At 39.5% G+C, this 20,604-nt stretch overlaps 1 protein-coding gene across 2 annotated transcripts in view; it reads right to left on the reverse strand.

Annotated features, from left to right (window-relative positions):
• Positions 1–327: 327 nt before the first annotated feature.
• Positions 328–20,604, reverse strand: part of LOC111863196 — a 324,239-nt gene continuing 303,962 nt past the window's right edge. For both annotated transcript variants that reach the window (XM_023849281.2, XM_023849282.2), the window contains 8 exons: positions 18,814–19,067; positions 16,217–16,330; positions 14,624–14,784; positions 12,388–12,593; positions 7,842–8,079; positions 2,822–2,955; positions 1,687–1,942; positions 328–877 (listed from right to left, as the gene is read on the reverse strand). In XM_023849281.2, coding sequence (XP_023705049.1) covers positions 755–877; positions 1,687–1,942; positions 2,822–2,955; positions 7,842–8,079; positions 12,388–12,593; positions 14,624–14,784; positions 16,217–16,330; positions 18,814–19,067 — 1,486 coding nt within the window. In that variant the 3' untranslated portion in view covers positions 328–754. The remainder of the gene's footprint in view (positions 878–1,686; positions 1,943–2,821; positions 2,956–7,841; positions 8,080–12,387; positions 12,594–14,623; positions 14,785–16,216; positions 16,331–18,813; positions 19,068–20,604) is intronic.

Raw genomic sequence — 20,604 nt, forward strand, 5'->3', positions numbered from 1 at the left:
ATGAATGCAACAGAAATCACTTGAGGGGCCTACACATAGATGGAGGCCTACTATTAAAATGGATCTTAAATAAACAGACAGTAAGTCTGGACTGAATTCATCTGTCTCAGGATGGTGTCTAATGTTGAGCTCCTGTGAACATGGTAATGAACCTTCATGTTCAATAAAAAGAATAAAATTTCTTAATGAGTACAACGACTGTCAGCTTCTCAAGAAAGACTGCGCGTTAGCTGACACCACTCTAATGATTGTGGTGTTGAAACAATCTTAAAGAATGTGACATTTTGGCATTTATTTGAGTTACTTTCCTAATATGATTAATCAGTCTTTCATCACCTCTGGGAGGGAAATCAACAAGCAGAAAGGTATGATGAGATCAAATATGCTAGAGTAGCACGTCAACTGCACACACCAATTACATTTAGTACCTTAAACAGAACTCTTTGAACTATGTTCTTACACCATTACTTATCAGTTAAATAATAAAGGAACAAACATCAGCCTTTTCCAATACAGGGAAGTACATAATAGAGATGAGTCAAACCACAATAAAAAAAAAGAGATCTAATCTAACCCCTATATCTGTCATTCAAAAATGAGAACCATATTAGAACAACACAAATAGATTCCTCTGTGCTGTCCATTATCACAGCCAATTGTGACCATTTTTAATAATCTCATCTGTTTTCTCATTCATTGCTTCCATAAATACATTCACTAGTTGCACATTCTTTATCACAAGTTACAGGTTCCCCTATTCTTTTGGTGGTTGTGGTGGAGGTGCTTTGCAAAAGCAGTATGGACGTAAGTGATGTTGTGAGTGCTCTACACAATGTGCAGCTGACCCATAACGGTTGATCCGGCTCACATCCGAGATCTGGAAGTTAAAACACAACCCAAATTTCATCAGTGTTAATTAGGGAACTGAGAAAAAAAAACAATTATATGGCGGCCTACTCTGAATTCCTATGCAGTATATTATGTACAAGCAAGAACATAGAGATGAATCATTATGACCAGACCAGAATATCTGGTAGTACTGCTCTTGAGTGGTCCCATCAAAATGTGTTCCGGGGTGCCCACATTAAGACCATGTGTGATGTTTCACAGACAATAATGTGACATATGTGAGAGAATGACAACTCACACATCTGGATCAGAAGCCTTTCAAATATCTTACATACTGTTAATACAAGATCTTGAAGTAACTTAACATCAAAGATAAGATGGGTGTGACACGTATCACAAATGGAACAGGGAATGGGAAATGCATTGCCAAAAAATCTGAAGGAAAAATAACAATTGAGAGACCTAGGAACAGACTGGAGGATAATATTAAAGTGGCTCAAAGACACAAGAGTTTGGACTGGATTTGACCAGCCCAGGAATGGAGTCAGTGGCAGGTATTGTGAACACAGCAATTAACTTTCAGGGTTCATAAAGGATAGGGATTATCTTGACCAGCTAAGTGACTATTAATTTCTGAAGGATTGTGCTCTATGGGCCTTATTAGTATGGTCTCTTAAAGAAATGCAAAATAAATTTATCAAAATTATAATACTGGGACAACAAGCCTTTATATTCATTCGTCTGAAATCATCACCGCTGATCATGCAAAAATGTAATATTTTTTTTAAAACAAAGAATACAATAAAAAATGATTAGTAAAAATGAAGCTTGTCTTACTCTGACGGTAAAGCTGCCATCTGTTACATCATACATCATTGAAGCTTCGAACAAGCCACCACCTGGCATTGTGGAGACCTTCAACTGATACATTTCTTGTGTCACTACTGTATGTGCTGACAAATCAGCCACAAAGCCATCAATATCAGCATTCTTGTGAAACCTGAGAAGCCCTTCATTGGGCACCAACTTTGCTGCCCACTGAATGCGTTCCAGATGTAGCTCAGCACAAATATCACGGTATGATTCTGTCAACCTTTCAAACAAAGACAAGAAAAATTGCCCAATGTGGAAAAAATGAGTTTGTGCATGTCAGATGTTGCTGGATGAAAATGAAGAAAGACTGATTAAACCAGTTCACACAAAATTCAATAAAAATCAATTTTTAGTCTGAAGGTACATTTACTATATCATCACCACAAAACAATCAATGTTACAAATAAACTTTGAGTTATACGACAGTATGTAAAAAAGTAAAGCTATCCTTGTAACAGGCCATGGAGGCCCATGGTGCTGTGAGACGTCAAAGCTCCCAGTTTCCAGACAGCCAACTCACAGATGGCAGTGAAGTTGTCAGCCTTACATGCTGGCTGACTGCCCTTTACCCCCAGGAAGATTCTTGGTACTCATTTCTGTTATAGGCTGAGTGGACCCAAGGGCCATAGTGTGACTGGAAGGACTAGGTCAATTGAAGAATCCAGTTAGCTCATCAGGAATTGAACCCCCAACCTTCTGGCTTGCAGTACTGTGCTTCAACCAAGTATGCTACCACATGCCCCACATGCAATATGTGCAAATTTATATTATATGGATACATGTTTTGGCAACATGTCCAGCCATCATCAGGCTGCATTTGCTATCCTTTCAGACAACTACTCTCATTACTAAATACACAAAATCATACAGGCATAACCAGATACCATTATGTGAAAGCTTTTACGGTTACAACAGAGGACAATAAAAAACCTTCACATTTTAAGAAATAATTTTAAATTCAACATTTCCATCACATTCAGCATTTAGGTTAAACTAATGTATATGATGCATGTTTTATAAAAGATACAATAAATAAAAAATAAAATGTTAAAATTTACTACTTATTTCACTGTCACATTTTTATTCTCAATATACTTACTTGTTAATAAAATCTACAAATGCCTCTGCAGCTCTGACCACAAATCTATCCTGTAGATTAATTTCCTGCCAGTCAAGGCAAGCACACCAATGTGGCTCAACATATGCATCTGCACACGTTCTTTCCAATGGAACCTGAAACAATAATTATATCACATACAAAAATAAAAATGTTTTAGATTTTAGATAAGTCAAATATCAGTAGCATTGTGGCATGATTGAACAGCTTAATAAGAGACATGAAACGAAACCCGGCTAGGCACTGAGTAAACACGCTATGATGTCATTCAACAAGGAGCCGTTGCTATGCAATGGCTGGTAGACAATGAATATGATACAGTGTTTTCAATGCGGTCCATGCGGTTTTTGTGTGGACAAACCTGAGGCCATATAATGAGGACCAGGATGAATAGTACAGATCCCAAAATGGGCTGACAGTGCGACAACTGTCAGCATTTTGGCCACATATGTGTGCCGCAACCTTCTCGCTGCCTGTGATGTGGGGGTGGTCATTGCCATTGTGAGTGCCCAAGGAAACAGAACTCAGAGAGTATTCCAAGCTGCAGCAGTCACGACCAACAAGACAGGCAATCACCACACCCAGCACATCACAGAGGCTGCAATCACGCAAAACAGGAATTACAATGTCGAAGGAACCTGCAGTCGATTAAACCAGGGTAAGCAGGGAGAGTATTCTTCTCAAATTACACAACATCAAACTGATCATTATCTGCTGCTCTCTGCAGCTCTGATCAGCAGCGATCAGCATGAGTCTTCAGGAAAAAATATGCAACAGAACACCAGTCAAATCTCAAGTCAGTCAATGCAGACTAAAAATGTAAAAAGTAACACAATGGACATGTTCCTTGTCTTCACTATGGTGAAACAGATTATGATACAGCTCTCAGGTGCCGCAACAGAAGAAGAAGAAGAAGAGGTGGCCATCATCACTTAAGTGCTTAATATAATATGATGTTACATACAAATAATCAGTGTTCAGACTACTGAAGAATAATACAGACAACAGTTCACAGACCTCTGAAAATCATAGCATTCAATGATAACAGCACTATAAGACAGGTGTATGAGGTTAGCAAACGGTTGCTGTACTTAAAAACAGATATGACTCTCTCCTTAGGGACAGATCTGAAACCTCATTTTAGATTTTAAGATTCAAAAGTATGATATTTATCAGATTGCCCATCAAGATGGGCACAAAGGCAGGACTGGCGATGCAGTTTAAGCATCCATACAGATGCGCAGACTTAACTCCTCTCCTTTTAGTAGAAGCAACAGGGATCTGCATACTGGACACAATGGAATTTTTCTTACAGCTGTTTATAAAACTCCCCAAAACCTGGAGTGACACAGCCATCACAGGGCTATTAGGTTTTAGAAATTAGTCTATCCTGGAAGGTGACCTGAATGCAAAGTACCCTGTCTGAGACAGTATAATTTCAAAATCTAGGCTTCAGGTTCTTGGAATTATGTGTTAGTTCTAACTTCGAAATCTTAATTCCACAATGCCCTGCACATTACACACCTGATGGGACAGGTGATGTTCTTGACATTGTGGTACATCAGAAAGTCCAGTTGTCAGAGGTCACTGACATGCTGCACTCAGATCACTTACCAGAATTAACACTGTAAGATTTGAGGCTTTCACGGCAGTGACTATGAAGAAAGCAGTCTTCTGGGATTCGGCAATGGTTAACACCACATATACACAGTGCCAAATCCCAGAAGACTGCTTTCTTCAGAATTAACAATGTTTAACATTCTGGACCCTGTTACAATGAGGGAAACTTCAGACTCAGATGAAAAACTGACAGACTGGGAGCTGTTTCAAAGCCTTGCCTCTGAACTAAAATCTCTAAGTATCCAAATTCATTTTTCTCATGAAGCTGATAAAGCAGCAAGTGACTTTTCAGCCTCTATGACTTTGGCATATGGGCTATTAACTAGAAAACTACAGTTTTAACCAGAAATATGAAACATTTGCGCTAGATCATTATTGAAGCATAGAAGAAAGCACAGAAAATTATGGTAAGGAACCAGCAATACAGCATGTAGAATGGCAGCAATTTCGGTCAGTTAAAATATTAGGAGAATGGTCTGGAACAGACTACTTGAACAATGGGAAACAAAGTTGGCAACCTGTGAAGTCACATTTCAAGCAGTATGGTCCATTGTGAAATCCCTCTCAAAGAGGGGTGGACCAAAGGCACCATGCAAAATTCATGGTGCCTTCGGCCATTTACTTTATCCAGTCAATAAACCCAATGCAACTGCAGACTGCTTAGAGAAGCAATTCACAGCACATAACTTGTGTGACTGCAACCACAGGCAACAGGTTAAGGCTACAGTTCAAGCCTTGCTGGCTACTGTCGATGAAGGCACCCCCGTTAAATTCCAACCTTGTGACATCTCCAGAAGCCTTAAGAGTCCCTGAGGACATACAGCTAAATGGGACATCCCCTTTGCAAATAATGTAACATATCTTGGTGTCACCTTCAATATGAGGATGACATGGAGACTTCATATCAAAAGCACTGTAGCCAAGGCCTTGTACACGTACATAAGGAATTATACCCTATTCAAAAATGAATGTTTAATTACAAATATTAAATTTACACTTTAGAAAGTTCTGGTTAGGTCAGTTATGGCTTACGCCTGTCTCACCTGGGAGTCTGTGGCAGACGCTCACCCCTTGAAAATGTAGAACACAGTACCCTATTGAAAATCTTGTCAAGTGCACACTGGTCCATGAATTGCATGCGGCTTTCAAAATTCATATGTGTATGACTACATAACTATTTTAAGCAGGACAGGGGCAAAGTAATCCTAAACCATGTAAATCCAAATGTATATGGTGCTGGACAAGGAAAAGCCCTGCATAGGAAATATAAGAAGCTTAAACTTGGGAGTGGTCAGGCCTATGATCAATCAGCTGACCAAATGCAGTTTTAGAGTAGTTAAACAAGTTAAGGCATAACATGTAGCATAAGCCTGTATTGACAGAAATCCTCTGTATATTTTCATAGATGTTACTGAGCATAGTGCAGTGATAAAAGGTGCGCAGATCCCACAGTGACCTGGATGCTGACAGCACAGATATACCGGTGCTAAAAATATGGTGTAACAAACATAGCACCTACACAGAAAAACTGAGCCCTTCCCTTGTTGAAGACAATGCCCTACTTCTACACATGTACATGTCTACAAAAGAACAAAAATCATGGCCATAGATCTTGAGAAGACCTGAAGCCAGGAATGATTGTACCAGTGAGGGCCAGCAGCAATTTAACCAACCGACAGACCAATCACCAGTTATTTGAGAGTTTTCAGTTTAGTTAGTTAGTTGTGACACAGTCATCAGTCAGTAAGGATGTAAGCGGAGGACACTGTTGTGATCCATTACCAGGCAACAAGTACTGAAGTCACAGCAGACTTAGCATGTACTGTAGTGAGAAACAGAGTGTGCAAATTAGTGACAGCATTATAATTAGTTCTAGTTATGATTCATAAGTGTCCAATAAACCCAGTTACCTATCTAAACCCCATGTCTAGTCATGTGTGACAACTGGAGACACAAGTGGGATAGGACTGAATTGTTGAACTTAGTGAATTGTGCACTGTCAGATTCGCACTCACATGATGATAATCATGTTGGAGTTTGAATGTCTGGTAGCTATCACAGAAAGGAACATGAAGCCAGCAAAGCAGAGATGAAGGCGATGATAGCAGTCAGCCAAGTGATGAAAGCCACATTAAGTGCCATCCAGGAGAAGATGGAGCTGTGATAAATTCCACCCAGTGTGAGCTAGATGAGACAATTAAATACCAGCTGGAGACTGTACTGGCGGTTGTCAATAATTGGACACAGGGCCTCTGTGAAGAACTTAATGCGAAGACTGAAGATCTGCAGCTGGGATTACAAGTGGCAACGACATCCTTCAATGCATGGACCTGGGACCTCCATGAAACTCAGCTGAAGGACTGAAGAAACAGAGCTGTGTTTAGTTAGTAAAGACATCTCTTGATACTCAGACCAAGGGTTCCATGAAGATGGCAGATGCAAAGAAAGAGCTAAGCAATCAAGTTCCAGCTCAAGATCCTAGATGCCTGAATCGACATACACAAAGAAGACCAGATCAAGCTAGCTGAGTTTGAAGCCAAAGTAGGGAATGCACGTGGCACCAGTACACGAACTGACACCAGCAGAGACCCTGAAGTTTAATGGATCAGCATCCTGGGTTGTGTTCCGCCACCAGTTCAAGGCCATGGCACAGCACTAAAAATGGGCACCCTGTGTAAAAACATGCATTTGCTTGCTGCCCTGCAGGGCTGAGCTTCTGGTGTTCTACATGGAGTACATAAAGAAGCTATGTATGAAGAGATAACTGAGACCCTTGAGGTCTGCTCCAGGGAACCACACCTGGCCACAGCATACCACATTCAGCTGAAAACAAGGACCAAAATCATTGGTGAGTCCCTACAAGAGTTCACCACCGTCAAGCAGTTGGCCCCTTGGCCCTATCCCACCTACCCAAGGAGCAGGATCGCAGGGAAGAAGATAAGGCATTCATCAACAAGATAAGAGACCCACTCACAAAATAGCATCTACTTCTGGGAGGTAAGAGAATGGTCAACAAAGCACTTCGGCAGGCCCTCGAGCTGGAGACCATAACCCTAGCAGCCAGGCCAGACCCACCAGACTCAGGAAGAAGAGCACCAAGACATCCTGGAACAGCCGGTCCCCTTAAACTGCATGAAGAGGCAAAAGACAACATGGGTGTTGGCACTGTGGGATCACTGGCCACTTTCGAAAGGACTGTCCCCAAAAGTCAAATAGAGAACAAGACAACTGATGCTGGAGGAACATTCTCATAATCATAAATATTTAACAAAATATATATATGTTTCAAAGTTGGGCATAAAAACATGGTACTTAATTTTCTCCACAATTTCTTGTCTAAAATTATGTAGGAGTACAAATTATGTGAATAAATAACAAGTACCTGCTTGAAAAGGCTTATGCCTCTGTCCTTAATATTTCCCTTTCCTGCACCTTGGTAATGCAGTACATTTTTGAGTGTAGGGTATATGTCAAATGGCGTAGTAAGACGCTGGCTGTTGCGCCTGATGTTAACGATTGCATGGGGGTAAGCGCGTTGGAACCATGGTGGGAACACAAATCCAAACATTGGCAAACGCTCCTCTTGCTTGCCTTGTTGTGTGTTACGAATATCTGCAAAGCTGTAAGAGGATCATATATTTTATTAAATTTGTCACTTGAAGTGGTGTTGTGATTACAAAGGAAAATTATATTCTGCCTCACTTTCAGTTATGAATCCACTCCACTTTCAAGCAGCCCACATATACACAGTAAAAAATGCAAATTGTCCAGTGGATTAACTTTGTACATTCCAATCTGTATGCGTTCCATGCCTCTCTGGTATCCTTCACACGCTCAAACTATCTTCAGTCCTTCTTGAAACGCTAACAGTCAACTGGTTAGTCAAGACATTCCATAGCTTTGATAGAACTCATAGGTTCATTATCATGTTCAAAAAGACTTATCACTAGATACTATTCTGCACCACATAAATCCAGTCTATACTCTCAAACTGGGGGCATGCGGTAGCGTAGTTGGTTGCAGGGCTATATTACAAGCCAGAAGGTCATGGGTTCAAGTCCCAATGACGTCATTGGATTTTTTTTTCCAATTGACCTAACCCTTCCAGCTGCACTATGGCCCTGGGGTTCACTCAGCCTCTAACAGAAATGAGTACCAGGAATTATTTAAATAATTTTCCTGGGGAGTAAAGCGCGGCCAGCGCATAAGGCTGACAACCTTACCGCCATCTTTGAGCCGATTGTCTGGATAGTGTGGGACCCTCAACGTCTCACAACCCTATGGGCCTTCACAGCCTGGTACAGGGATACCTTTATTTTTTACTCTCAAACTGTTGTAGTTTCTTTAAGATCTCATTTTAATACTCTCCTCCTATTTATGCCTAAGGCATGTTTTATACCATTCAGATCACATCCATTCATTTAACTTGGAATCTGCAATCATTGCAGTTTAGCCATTTTTCTCCGGTCTAACAAGTTTGTCAAACCAACCGGTATTTCAAGTGTTCTGTCTCCTGGGATATAACATCATGTGTTCTGTTAAAAGACAACTGACATTTCAGAGAAATATGCTGTCTCCCTTGCCTGCTGCCTGTTTCATGCTGGTTTCTTGTTTGGCTTATTTTTCAACCCTGAAGATGGAGGCAACATGTTCCTCCACAATGTCAGTTGACTTTCAGCAGAATGCATGGAGTTGTACACTAGTCTGAAAAACTTTTACTACCAAGGGTCTTGTCTTTTTTAAAACTGTAAAGAAAAGATGATTCTACAATTTATATTTGGAAAGTAACCTCCAGTAGGCTGCTAATAAAACAAGCAATGTGAAAAAAGATCATTTACTTACTTAATTACTCATGGAGCTGGGCCCTTCTGGAGGAGCCGCCAATTCTGCAGCTACTCAAGGTGTCGTCCACGTAGCGAAACCAGCAGCGGGACTTGTGTAGGGCTGGTTTTGCCACGTGGACAACACCTTCGTCATCTGGCCACATGGGCCCGACAAGCTTAAGGACTTCCTGAAACACCTAAATAGTATCCACCAGTGCATACAGTTCACAATGGAGACTGAAATTGAGGGCCACCTCCTCTTCCTGGATATAGATATTTACAGGAGACCCAATGGTTCGCTGGGCCATAGTGTACCGCAAATCCACACATACAAACCTCTACCTTAACGCTGCATCCCACCACCACCCTTCCAAGAAGCAAGCTGTACTATCCGCATTGGTGGACAGGACTAGAGCTCTATGCAATCAAGACAACCTACATACAGAGATGGTACTCCTGGGGGATGTTTTCAGGCAGAACAGATACAACAACCATCAGATCCACAGAGTTCTCAACCATTGGCTGTACATGAGTCGGCCCGAAGAAAAACTGGACTCAGTCGCCTTCCTCCCTTATGTCGGGACTATATTCAACCGTATTAGCAGAGTGCTGTCTTAGTACAACATCAAATCAGTGGGCCTGCCTCCAAAGAAATTATCTAGTTTCCTCCGGCCAGTCAAAGATAGCCTAGGACTAAGGACACCGGGTGTATATAGTATCCTATGCTAGTGTGGCAAGGTCTATATTGGGCAGACAGGCCGTTCTGTGGACATGAGGTTGAAGGAGCATCAGCAGCACATCTGTCTCGAACATCCAGACAAATCAGCTGTGGCTGAACACAGCATCAATTTGGGACAGCGCATTCAGCTTCAGAATACTCGCTACCAAGACCCATTATATGGATCACATCATTAGGGAGGCCACTGAGATTGAACTCCATCCCGACAATACGAACAGAGAGGTGGGGTTTTGTCTCAGCAAGTCATGGCAGCCTCTCATCTGCTCCCTCAAGAAACCTCCGAAATATGACGATATATCCACAAGGCCACTCAGGTCCATCACAGCCCCTGAGCTACAGGGTTAATGCCCTCCATTTAACCTTCCCTTCTCTCCCCCTAACACATACTCTGTACCAGCTCTGGCCCACTACCTGCTGGCTATTCCACCAGTAACTCCCCCTCCCCCTCCCTACTGTTTCCCCATGTAGCCACAGTCCTCTTATACAGCTGTGTTTACTCGACTGGACGCAGTCTGTTGCACCTGCTCTGCTGGTTCATTCACGGATTTCTTCTTATCTTCTACCCTGAAGATGGAGGAGATAAGTTCCTCCGAAACGTCGGTTAACACAATTTCTACACGGTGCCACATCCCAGAAGACAGCTTTCTTCATAGTCACTGCCGTGAAAACCTCAAATCTTACACTCTCAGTCTATGTTCCTCCCTTAATTTCAGAGCAAACAGGCAAAATGATAGTTTTGTAGATTATAATTTTTTGTTTTTAGACAGCAGATGAGAACACAAAAAGTTCTGGACTGAATGGTAGCAAGCATTACCCAAGTTCAATCTCCTCTTAATTTCCTCCTCAATCAGGTTTTGATTTGTTACAGTCATTTCCAAATACATGAACTCTGCACATTTTCAAAGATCTGTTAGTTATCTTTATGTCACGATTTTTCCCTGCATTCTGATGACAAGAGAGAAACATGTGCTTATTTTTCTCTGGGTTTACTTCTAGACCAACCTCCTTACTAATGTCAATTAAAGTTGGTGTGTTTTTCTTTATGATATATATATTATCACCCAGTACATTTGCATCATCAGAACAGACCAACAGCTGATGTGTCCCATTTAATTTCAGTCCTACCTGGTTTCCCTGGACCTTCCTAATTGCATATTCTAAGGCAAAGTTGAAAAGGAGTGGCAATAAAGCACCTCCTTGTTTTAGACCATTCTGGGTAGAGAAATTATGAGACAAATGTTTATCTATATGGACTTTACCATACATTTTGTTTAAACACATTTTAATCAGCCTAACTAGTTTCATGGGTACCCCAAACTCTATCAGAATATTGTACAATACCAGTCTTTCTCGAAGTCTATGAATAGATGTATTGCCTCATTGTACTTCAATTTTTTCTCTAGTATCTGATGAATGCAGAAAATCTGATTAATAGTTCATCTGTCATGTCGAAACCCACACCAATAATTCCCAATAATTTCACCTATGTATGGACTTAACCTTGAGAGAAGAATATTGGATATCCCACAATAATTACTACAGTCAGTTCTATCACCCTTCTTGTGAACTGTTACAAAGCATAACTGTGATAATCCTGTAGAGAACAGTGTATAAAATTGTAAGATTTGAGGCTTTCACGGCGGTGACTATGAAGAAAGCAGTCTTCTGGGATTTGGCACCGTGTATATGTGGTGTTTCTGCTTTACCGTTTCTCACGGTGTTGTCGCTTGCAGATTTCTTATACTTTTTCTTCTACCCTGAAGATGGGGGCGATACGTTCCTCCGAAACGTCGGTTAACACCACATATACACGGTGCCAAATCCCAGAATACTGCTTTCTTCAGTGTATAAAATTTGTAGAAATTCACATGAAAGTTCTGATATTGTGAAGAACCATCTTTCACATATTTTGGGTCAACACTTTCTACAAGATCATCACTCACTACAGATGGCCAGCCACTTTGCTCTTTATCATGAACATTTGTTCGCCTGCCCATCCTTAAACATTCTACACCATTGTATAGATAACAACAAACACTGGTTGACAGTTACATGATGGTTTACAAGGCAATGAGTCATGTGATGCTACTTCACATGCGAGAGCTCTCCCCCAATCCTACATTAGGTCCCTGAAATAAATGGTGGTTACTTTCCAAATAGCCCTTCTATATATGGTCAACGCCTTCCCTCACGTGCTTTCTCTGTGTGTATGTAGCACAAACACCACATTTTATAATTTAGTATATATATAAAACAGTGCACAGAAAAGTTTGGATATTTAATTGGTCCACATTATAGTATGGGGTGAGAAAAGCTCCTCTACACAATGTAACACTATTACATGGAAAAATTCGTAAGTTCCTTACCGTGGGCCATGATCACTCATTATAATTAATAACGTGTTATTAAGGTGGCCCTCTTCAGTCATTGCCTGAAGCCATTCCAGCATATCCATATCAACAGCACCAATTAGATTATGTGAATCATGAGAGAGTTCAGTATGAAAACTGAACATGAACTTAGGCTTTTCACGATAGACTTTGAAGAAATCCTGGACATGGTTCATCACAACCTTGAAAAAACATAATACATTAACTTGGATGAAACACTCCATTTCCTCATTTCCAAAGTCCTTTGATATAGCAGTTTCATATATGATGAACAAACCTAGAATGAATCACAAAGTTAGGAACAAAAATTCAGACAAATCATAAAGGTTGTTTATAGCTTAAGTTTCAAGTGATGAAACTAAAATAGATCTAATCCAACTTATCTTTTATTTTCAGCCATTAGTAAATGTTAATGACATGCCTGGGACCCAGCAAGTTGGTTTATACACTAATGCTTGTGACATGCATGGTTCATATCTCGCCCAGGACACTGGCTGTTCTGACTGAGGTTTTCTGTTTTCTTCAATCCCTTCAGAAAATGGTCAAATTAGGTTATGGCCCCTTACTTCCATCTTCTTTCCAAACCATTATTTCCTAATCATCCAATCACTCTACAGCCTGAGCTACTGACAGCATCACTAAATAAACCATAATTATTATAGTTTTTAAATTAATTTTCAGTCAATAAATTTACAAGTTGTAAAACTAAAAATCCAACACATTTAACTTCTGCATGTCAAAGAGCAGGATTTTAAACAGACACTTTTAATCTAATTTTTTTCTCTACCAGCATATGCACACATAAGTATTGCAAATATAATGGAAATGGTGTAGAAGCAATTGAATAAACAATTTATCTTCAGTATTACAATGCACCAAGCAAATGTGCTCAGCTAGAACAACCTCAACTATCGTTTTGGCTTCAAAATGGATTTATTTGGGACTAGTTTCATTTATGTACTCATGATTACAACAGATTACACTGGGTTTCAAAAGCACCATTAGCCCATTCACGTTTGGTTCCTTCGCACTCCACTGTCACAGGCTCCCTGTTGCAGACTTACAGTCTGTCATCATGAACTCAGTCCCTTGTTGCAGTGAAGTATTTTGGTAACTAGAAGTAAGTTCAGGCAATGAGAACAATGGAATGTTTCTTCACATTGCACTGTTGTGGACCATCCATCCAATGAAGAAAGCAGTCTTCTGGGATTTGGCACCGTGTATATGTGGTGTTAACCGACGTTTCGGAGGAACGTATCGCCCCCATCTTCAGGGTTGAAGAAGTATAAGTAAATCTGCAAGCGACAACACCGTGAGACACGGTCAANCGTCGGTTAACACCACATATACACGGTGCCAAATCCCAGAAGACTACTTTCTTCATAGTCACCGCCGTGAAAGCCTCAAATCTTACATCCATCCAATGATGACCTAATCAGTGCCTCAATTCCTGTAGCTGGTGGGGGATTTGTGTTTCTGTTGCCTAGCAACTCTGGGATATTCCAGCAGTCCCCAGTCCCCATGTTACAAGATCTATGAATTTTAGGCACTGTCACATTATATATCAGAGGTAATGAGTTCAGAATTGGTTAGGCCACAGGATGTCCTTATTGGTTTCTATTGTAATTCTCCTTATTCCATGTGAAAGGTAAAATACAGTCAAACCTTCAAACTGGACCCACCACTCTTTGCACTCTTTGCCACATTCCCCACATGTGACCATCCCAGTGCCTCTTTTGATACCTTTGCAGGAAAATATTAAACAAACAGTAATCTAATTACATTTTGTACAAAACCAGCAGGGGCATGTGGTAGTGTAGTTGGTTGAGACACTATGTTACAAGCTGGAAGGTCATGGGTTCAATTCCTGATGAGGTCATTGAATTTTTTCAATTAACATAATCATTCCAGTAGCATTATGGCTCTGGAGTCAACTCAGCCTCTAACAGAAATGATTACCAGGAATCTTCCTGCAGAGTAAAGAGCAGGTGGTGCATAAGGCTGACAACTTTAGTGCCATTTGTGAGCAGACGGTCTAAAAGATGTGGGATCCTTGACATCTCACAACCCCTATAGGCCTTAACAGCTTGTTACAGGGATATCTTACATAACCAGAAGACTGCTGATACAGTGGTTGGGCATAAAAGCTATCATAACTCCAGATTTCAGGTGCACATAACTCTGGGCTGAGAACAATTAATATTCACCTTACCTTATGACGAGGTATAGAACCCATGCAGTATTTCTTGTGATGGCTGTATTCTTGGGTAGAAGCAATGTAATAAGTCCGTGCATAATGATCAGTTGGTGGAGAGTCAAATCCTTTCAACCGGTAGGTAAAGGTTCCAATATGAGGACAATCCTCCAAGTATCCTGAGTACAGATATTTGGGAATGACTATAACAAATCAAAACCTGATATAGGGGGAAATTAGGAGAAGACTGAATTCAGGTAATGCTTTCTACCATTCAGTCCAGAACCTTTTGTCTTCTCGTCTATCTAAAAACATAAAAAATTTGAATATACAAAATTATCATTTTGCCTGTAGTTCCATTTGGGTGCAAAACTTGGTCTCTGACATTAAGGGAGGAACACAGACTGAGGGTGTTTGAGAACAGGGTGTTGAGGAGAATATTTGGACCAAAGAGAGATTAAGTGACAGGAGACTGGAGAAAACTACATAATGAGGAGCTTCATAATTTGTACTCTTCACCAAGTATAATTAGAATGATCAAGTCAAGGAGGATGTGATGGGCAGGGAATGTAGCACAAATGAGGGCGGACTGCATATAGGATATTGGTAGGAAAGCAGAAAGGAAAGAGACCACTAGGAAGACTAAAACATAGGTGGGTGGATAATATTAAAATGGATCTTAGAGAGATTGGATGGGATGGTATGGATTGGATTGATCTGGCTCAGGATAGGGGCCAATGGAGGGCTCTTGTGAGCATGGTAATGACCCTTCGGGTTCCATAAAATTCTGGGAAGCTCTTGAGTAGCTGCACAATTGCCAGTTTCTCAAGATGTGCTCAGATCCATGGAGTTAGTTGGTCAGTATGAATCTTTAAAATAATGACACAGTAAAATGAGAACTTACATGATATTTAACATGGATACATTTCTCATAAAAAACCATGCGAAATTTCATATACATCTGTAGCCATTGCACAGAGATAATGGCTAACTGTCAAAGCACTGCAACAACAGAATTACCAAAGAATATAAATCAACAAAAACTTAATAACTTAACTTTAATGCCCCAAAATAATGAAAAATATTAAATGACAGATTCTGTGAGGAACTACAAGAGGTAAACAATAAAACATATGGACATGAGCTTTTGTGCTGGCATCTAATAACCTGAAAAAACATGAGATGTTCTGAGTTGTAAAGGATTCTTCATATAAACATGTCTGAAAACACTCTGTTTTAATTTATCATTAAAATCTAATAATTTCAACATGTCTGCAACATTCTGCGCATTACTTTGCTGCTTGTTCAAATTTTAACTTTCACACTACCTATGTATAGGTACACAAACAGTTACATGTGGGGAAAAAAGTTCATATTATATTTACAAACACAGAAAAACTTCTACCTCACTCAAATGGCACAATATCTGTATAGAATTTCATAAGAATCAGCAACCAAGCTGAAGACTCATTATAGCAAACAAAAACAAATCACAAAAATGGGCATAATACACATGAGTAAGAATATAATTATACTATAAACTGATCTTTCATTATAAAATGCTAGGAACAGGTTAATAAAGCCTAAAACCAAATGAAACAGGGAAATTACCTGTCACATATCCATTCTCCTGATATTTCTTCCATATAAAGGGATATATGTTAACAAATGAAGCCTTTTCTCCCATTCGCTTTCTTGTTTCTGGAAGTTCAAGTTCAGTCTTCCCTGAAATGCAAATCATACAATACTAACTACAATAACAAGTAATTAAGCCTGATGACAGAAAATGACTAATTTCTAATCCCCAGACTTAAAAATTATGTGTAACATTACATTCACAGAGCCAGTGTAAGAGAAAGAAATGCCAATGCAATGGACATCAGCAGATTGTGGAGATGGACACATCAAAACCAAACTGCTGTAATGAAAACGTTGGAAAAAATATGAATAAATGCCACAAATTATATCATTCACTAACTCACGGAACTGAGCCCTTCTTGAGAAGCCGCCAATTGCGCAACTACTCAAGAACTTAGCAGCATCTTACGGAATCCGATGGTTCATTACCGTGTTCACAGGAGCCCTCCACTGGTAACTATCCTGAGCCAAACCAATCAAATCCATACTATTCCATCCTATCTCTCTAAGAACCATTTTAACATTTTCCACCCACTTCCCATTTGTCTCTTTCCATCTGGCTTTTCCACCAATATCCTATATACAAGGCTGGGCCACAGCCCAAGCGATTAGTCACTGGCTTCCTGCCACGGTGGCCCAGGTTCGAATTCGGGTCTGGTCAAGTGGGTTTGTGGTGGACAAAGTGGCGCTGGGGCAGGTTTTCTCTGAGTACTTCGGTTTCCCCTGCCAATCTTCATTCTGCCATATTCTCTATCATCATAATCACAAGGGGCAGGTACAATAGGCCATTCAGAGACCGACGTGCCAAGTGGACCCAGCTGCAAATCCTATATGCATTCTTCTCCTCCCCCATTTGTACTACATGCCCTGCCCACCTCATCATCCGTTACTTGATCATTCTAATTATACGCAGAGAAGAGTATATCAGTATGTATAAATAATATATTTCTACAAACCTAAGACATTTTTTATTCAATCCACCTTCAAAATAAGGGCTGTCCATGTAATTAAAATAATATTCCATATCTGTTGACAATTATACTCATACCTTCCCTCCCTCCATGAGCACATTTAGCATGCAAACAAACAAACAGACACACAGATGTTTCAATCTGCTCATGAACTTCTTTTGAGTTTCATCTGTGTTTAAACTCCAAAGATATGCGTGGACTGTCACATGGTCCATCAGTATATATGACATATGCATCTAAAGCACCTGCTATTTGATCAGCGTAGTGCCCTGAAGAATTAAGCACCATAAGTCTGAAGTGTTAGAATTTCTCTCTACAGTTCATATCTTAGATTTTGAACTTCCATTCCTATTACAAAACATTACAGGGACAAACACGCGGCATAACGAACATAAACACGAATGATCCATTGGGTTCACAACATGTAATCACACAAATTTTACATATGAAGTTTCAATAAAATATCAGACCCAAAGAATCTGCAGTCTGCACTGTTACGCTATGTTTTCATTTCATTACAAAAATAATAACTTATAAAAACTACTTATTTCAAAAGATCTCTCACCATACAAATGTTCAAGGCCATATGTGAATGGTGTTTGTGGTGCCTCCACTCTGCAAGTTTTAATGGCCACCATGTGGGTGCTAGTGCTGGCAAGACATTAAGAAAGTACCGAGACAGCACGGCCCCCAATACCATGTAATTCATATTGAGTAACATAAAACCTGATGAATAAGTCTGCACTACTGACATCTGTAACTGAACCTGGGAATGAACTGATAGGCAAATGCAGCTTGTTAATAGGATCCTGAAGGAATGTAGATTCTTTACTGGAACTGTAAAAGTTCCAACTTGGTCAAAAAAAAATGTATTGCATTTATTTCTTCTGTTCTTACAATAATTTGGTGACTTTTAACTTTGAGACATGGCAAAAATATGGACAACCACCTCACAAAAAACTCCATTTCAGTATTGTGAAAACTTCTTGTTACATGGAACAGATAATCCACTTTATACTAGGAAATCTTAATAAAATTCAAAATCAAAATAACACATTTAAACCACACTGACCTATGTGAGTGAGTAATTTCAGGTCAGTATTTCTAATAATTCCTTGTTTAATATTCATCAAATCAAAACTTCTTCACAAAAGTTTGTAAGTTCAATAAGACATTCTTTTTTATATAATGAGCTATATTTAAGAAACACTCCTTAAAATCTAAACGATTTTCTGCATCTTGCTAGCAGCAACAGCATGAAACAAACCATATTTTAGATATGCAATGAAATAACCCTTATTCAGGATCAAAAGAGGGTACTGAAAAGTGTGTGGTTAGCTAAAAGTTCAAATTCAGAATTCAATGCTAAGATTGAGGTGAAAACTAGAAATTTGGATGTTCAAGCATCGGTAGTTCTTGTTCAAGGAACACTTTACAGTATATTCCAATTAAAACTAAAAAATTCCTAAGGCTTAAAATGACAAGTCTCCTTTCTGTTTTAACAAACTATTAAATGCATCCTATTTTCTGGAAATGAAAGCTTCAAGAATCATGCAACCTAGACACCTGCTACTTTCTTTTCCATGGCTTAAGGCACACCTGTGAGAATTGGTATGAGGGCTTGTGGAGTTCCATCCCCAACAATGTTGTAGCCACGCAAGTCAATCATTTGAAGAGTCTCATGGAGGTAATGGTACGTGCGTGGTAGATGACGAATAAACATGTTACGTGACAAGGAGTCAAAACCAAACATCAATACGTTCAGTCGCAAGGCATCATGTGGGAGCTTATCCCAACCTGTACGATCCAAGACATCTTGGTCATGGCGAATTCCGGGCATTATGTTACTCCATCTGAAAGAAATGCACATTCTCTTCAACATCTACTGCAATTTATTATCTATTTCAGTCACCAAAATTTATGTGTATAATTACATTAAATGATTATGACTGAAATAAATAATAAATTATTCACAAATAATATGACACTACAATGCAATATTTCTAATCTACAACAATTATTCAGTTTTAATTTTAACTCTCTATGTTAGTAGAAGCATAATGGTATCTAGATTAGATTGAGTTTAATTTTGTATTTGGCCATAAGTACCAATTTGTCTTTTGAAAACATGTGTTAGATTAGTTAATTATGTACACACTAAACATGTATAAACTTTATCTGCAGCACCAAAAATGGTATAATGCCCTGAGTATTATGAAATGGGGATACTTTTATTACCATTTTAATGTATGGTGATACACAGGAGCTCCAGACTAACAAGATCCATGGATCAGGGGTTAGAGCTGTCCATAGGACAAAAGGAATCGGTGAATTCTCCAAACCCTTTCATTAGTGAGATCCATGTTCCTACATCCTGAAAAAGAACTAATTCCTTCATTTGATGCTTTAATAACTTTGTAATAAATAGAGGGAGCATAATTTGGATTTGGCATGGCTGTTTCGACAAGTAACTGCAGCTTACCCATTGTGCTTTGGTACAAAACATTAAGTTACCATAAGAAATTTATTTTCCCCCTTGGCACTACAGCCCCAGTGGGCCTAGGCCTACCTCCATGAAACTCTCGGTTTCACTTCGGTTTTACTAGATGTTGGACATAGAGTAGGACTCCTTGGGCGAGTGATCAGCTCGTCACAAGACCTCTACCTGTACACAAACACAAACGCACACAAACATCCATGCCCTGAGTGGGATTCGAACCCACGATCCCGGCTTCTGAGTGAGCGAAGACAGTGCATGCCTAAGACCACTCGGCTATCGTGACCGGCACCATAAGAAATAATACCACCCTAAATTTTAACATCTTGTCATATTTTAGTTTACAAAGTTAACAACTAGGAAAGTGTCCAGCTGAAATATTTATTGTGTGACATCCTCTTTCAAGAGTATGCCTACATAAACTTTTGGATAAGTTTCATAATTACCACATTTACTCATGTAATTTATGTGCCTGCACTTTTAAGCAAGATATAAAAATATATATAAAATAAATAAATAGATAAATATTAAACACTGTATCTTTACCTCTAACTCTCAGACACAAATGTTTCGTTAAACACACAATTATAAGTATAGATCATGTAATTAATCCTTCAAATACTGACGCCTGATTAACATATGCGTATTATCAGTTCAGACAGATGTGTTGAGGCTTCTGAAGTAACACAGTTGATCACCTCACAAAATATGGGCATATGAAGCCTGCCAATGTCCATAGGCAGGTAGCCAGTCATACTTAGTAAAGGATGATGGATCAGATGGAGAGGTTAAGTGGTATATATTATGGAAGAAATCTATAAGCAGCATCATCAAGCTGTCACTGCTGGCACATGTGACATGAATCTTGCCACTACTAAGGGAGATAGCTGTAC

Source organism: Cryptotermes secundus, unplaced genomic scaffold, assembly GCF_002891405.2.
Source record: "Cryptotermes secundus unplaced genomic scaffold, Csec_1.0 scaffold517, whole genome shotgun sequence".
In the NCBI taxonomy this organism is placed as follows: Eukaryota; Metazoa; Arthropoda; class Insecta; order Blattodea; family Kalotermitidae; genus Cryptotermes; species Cryptotermes secundus.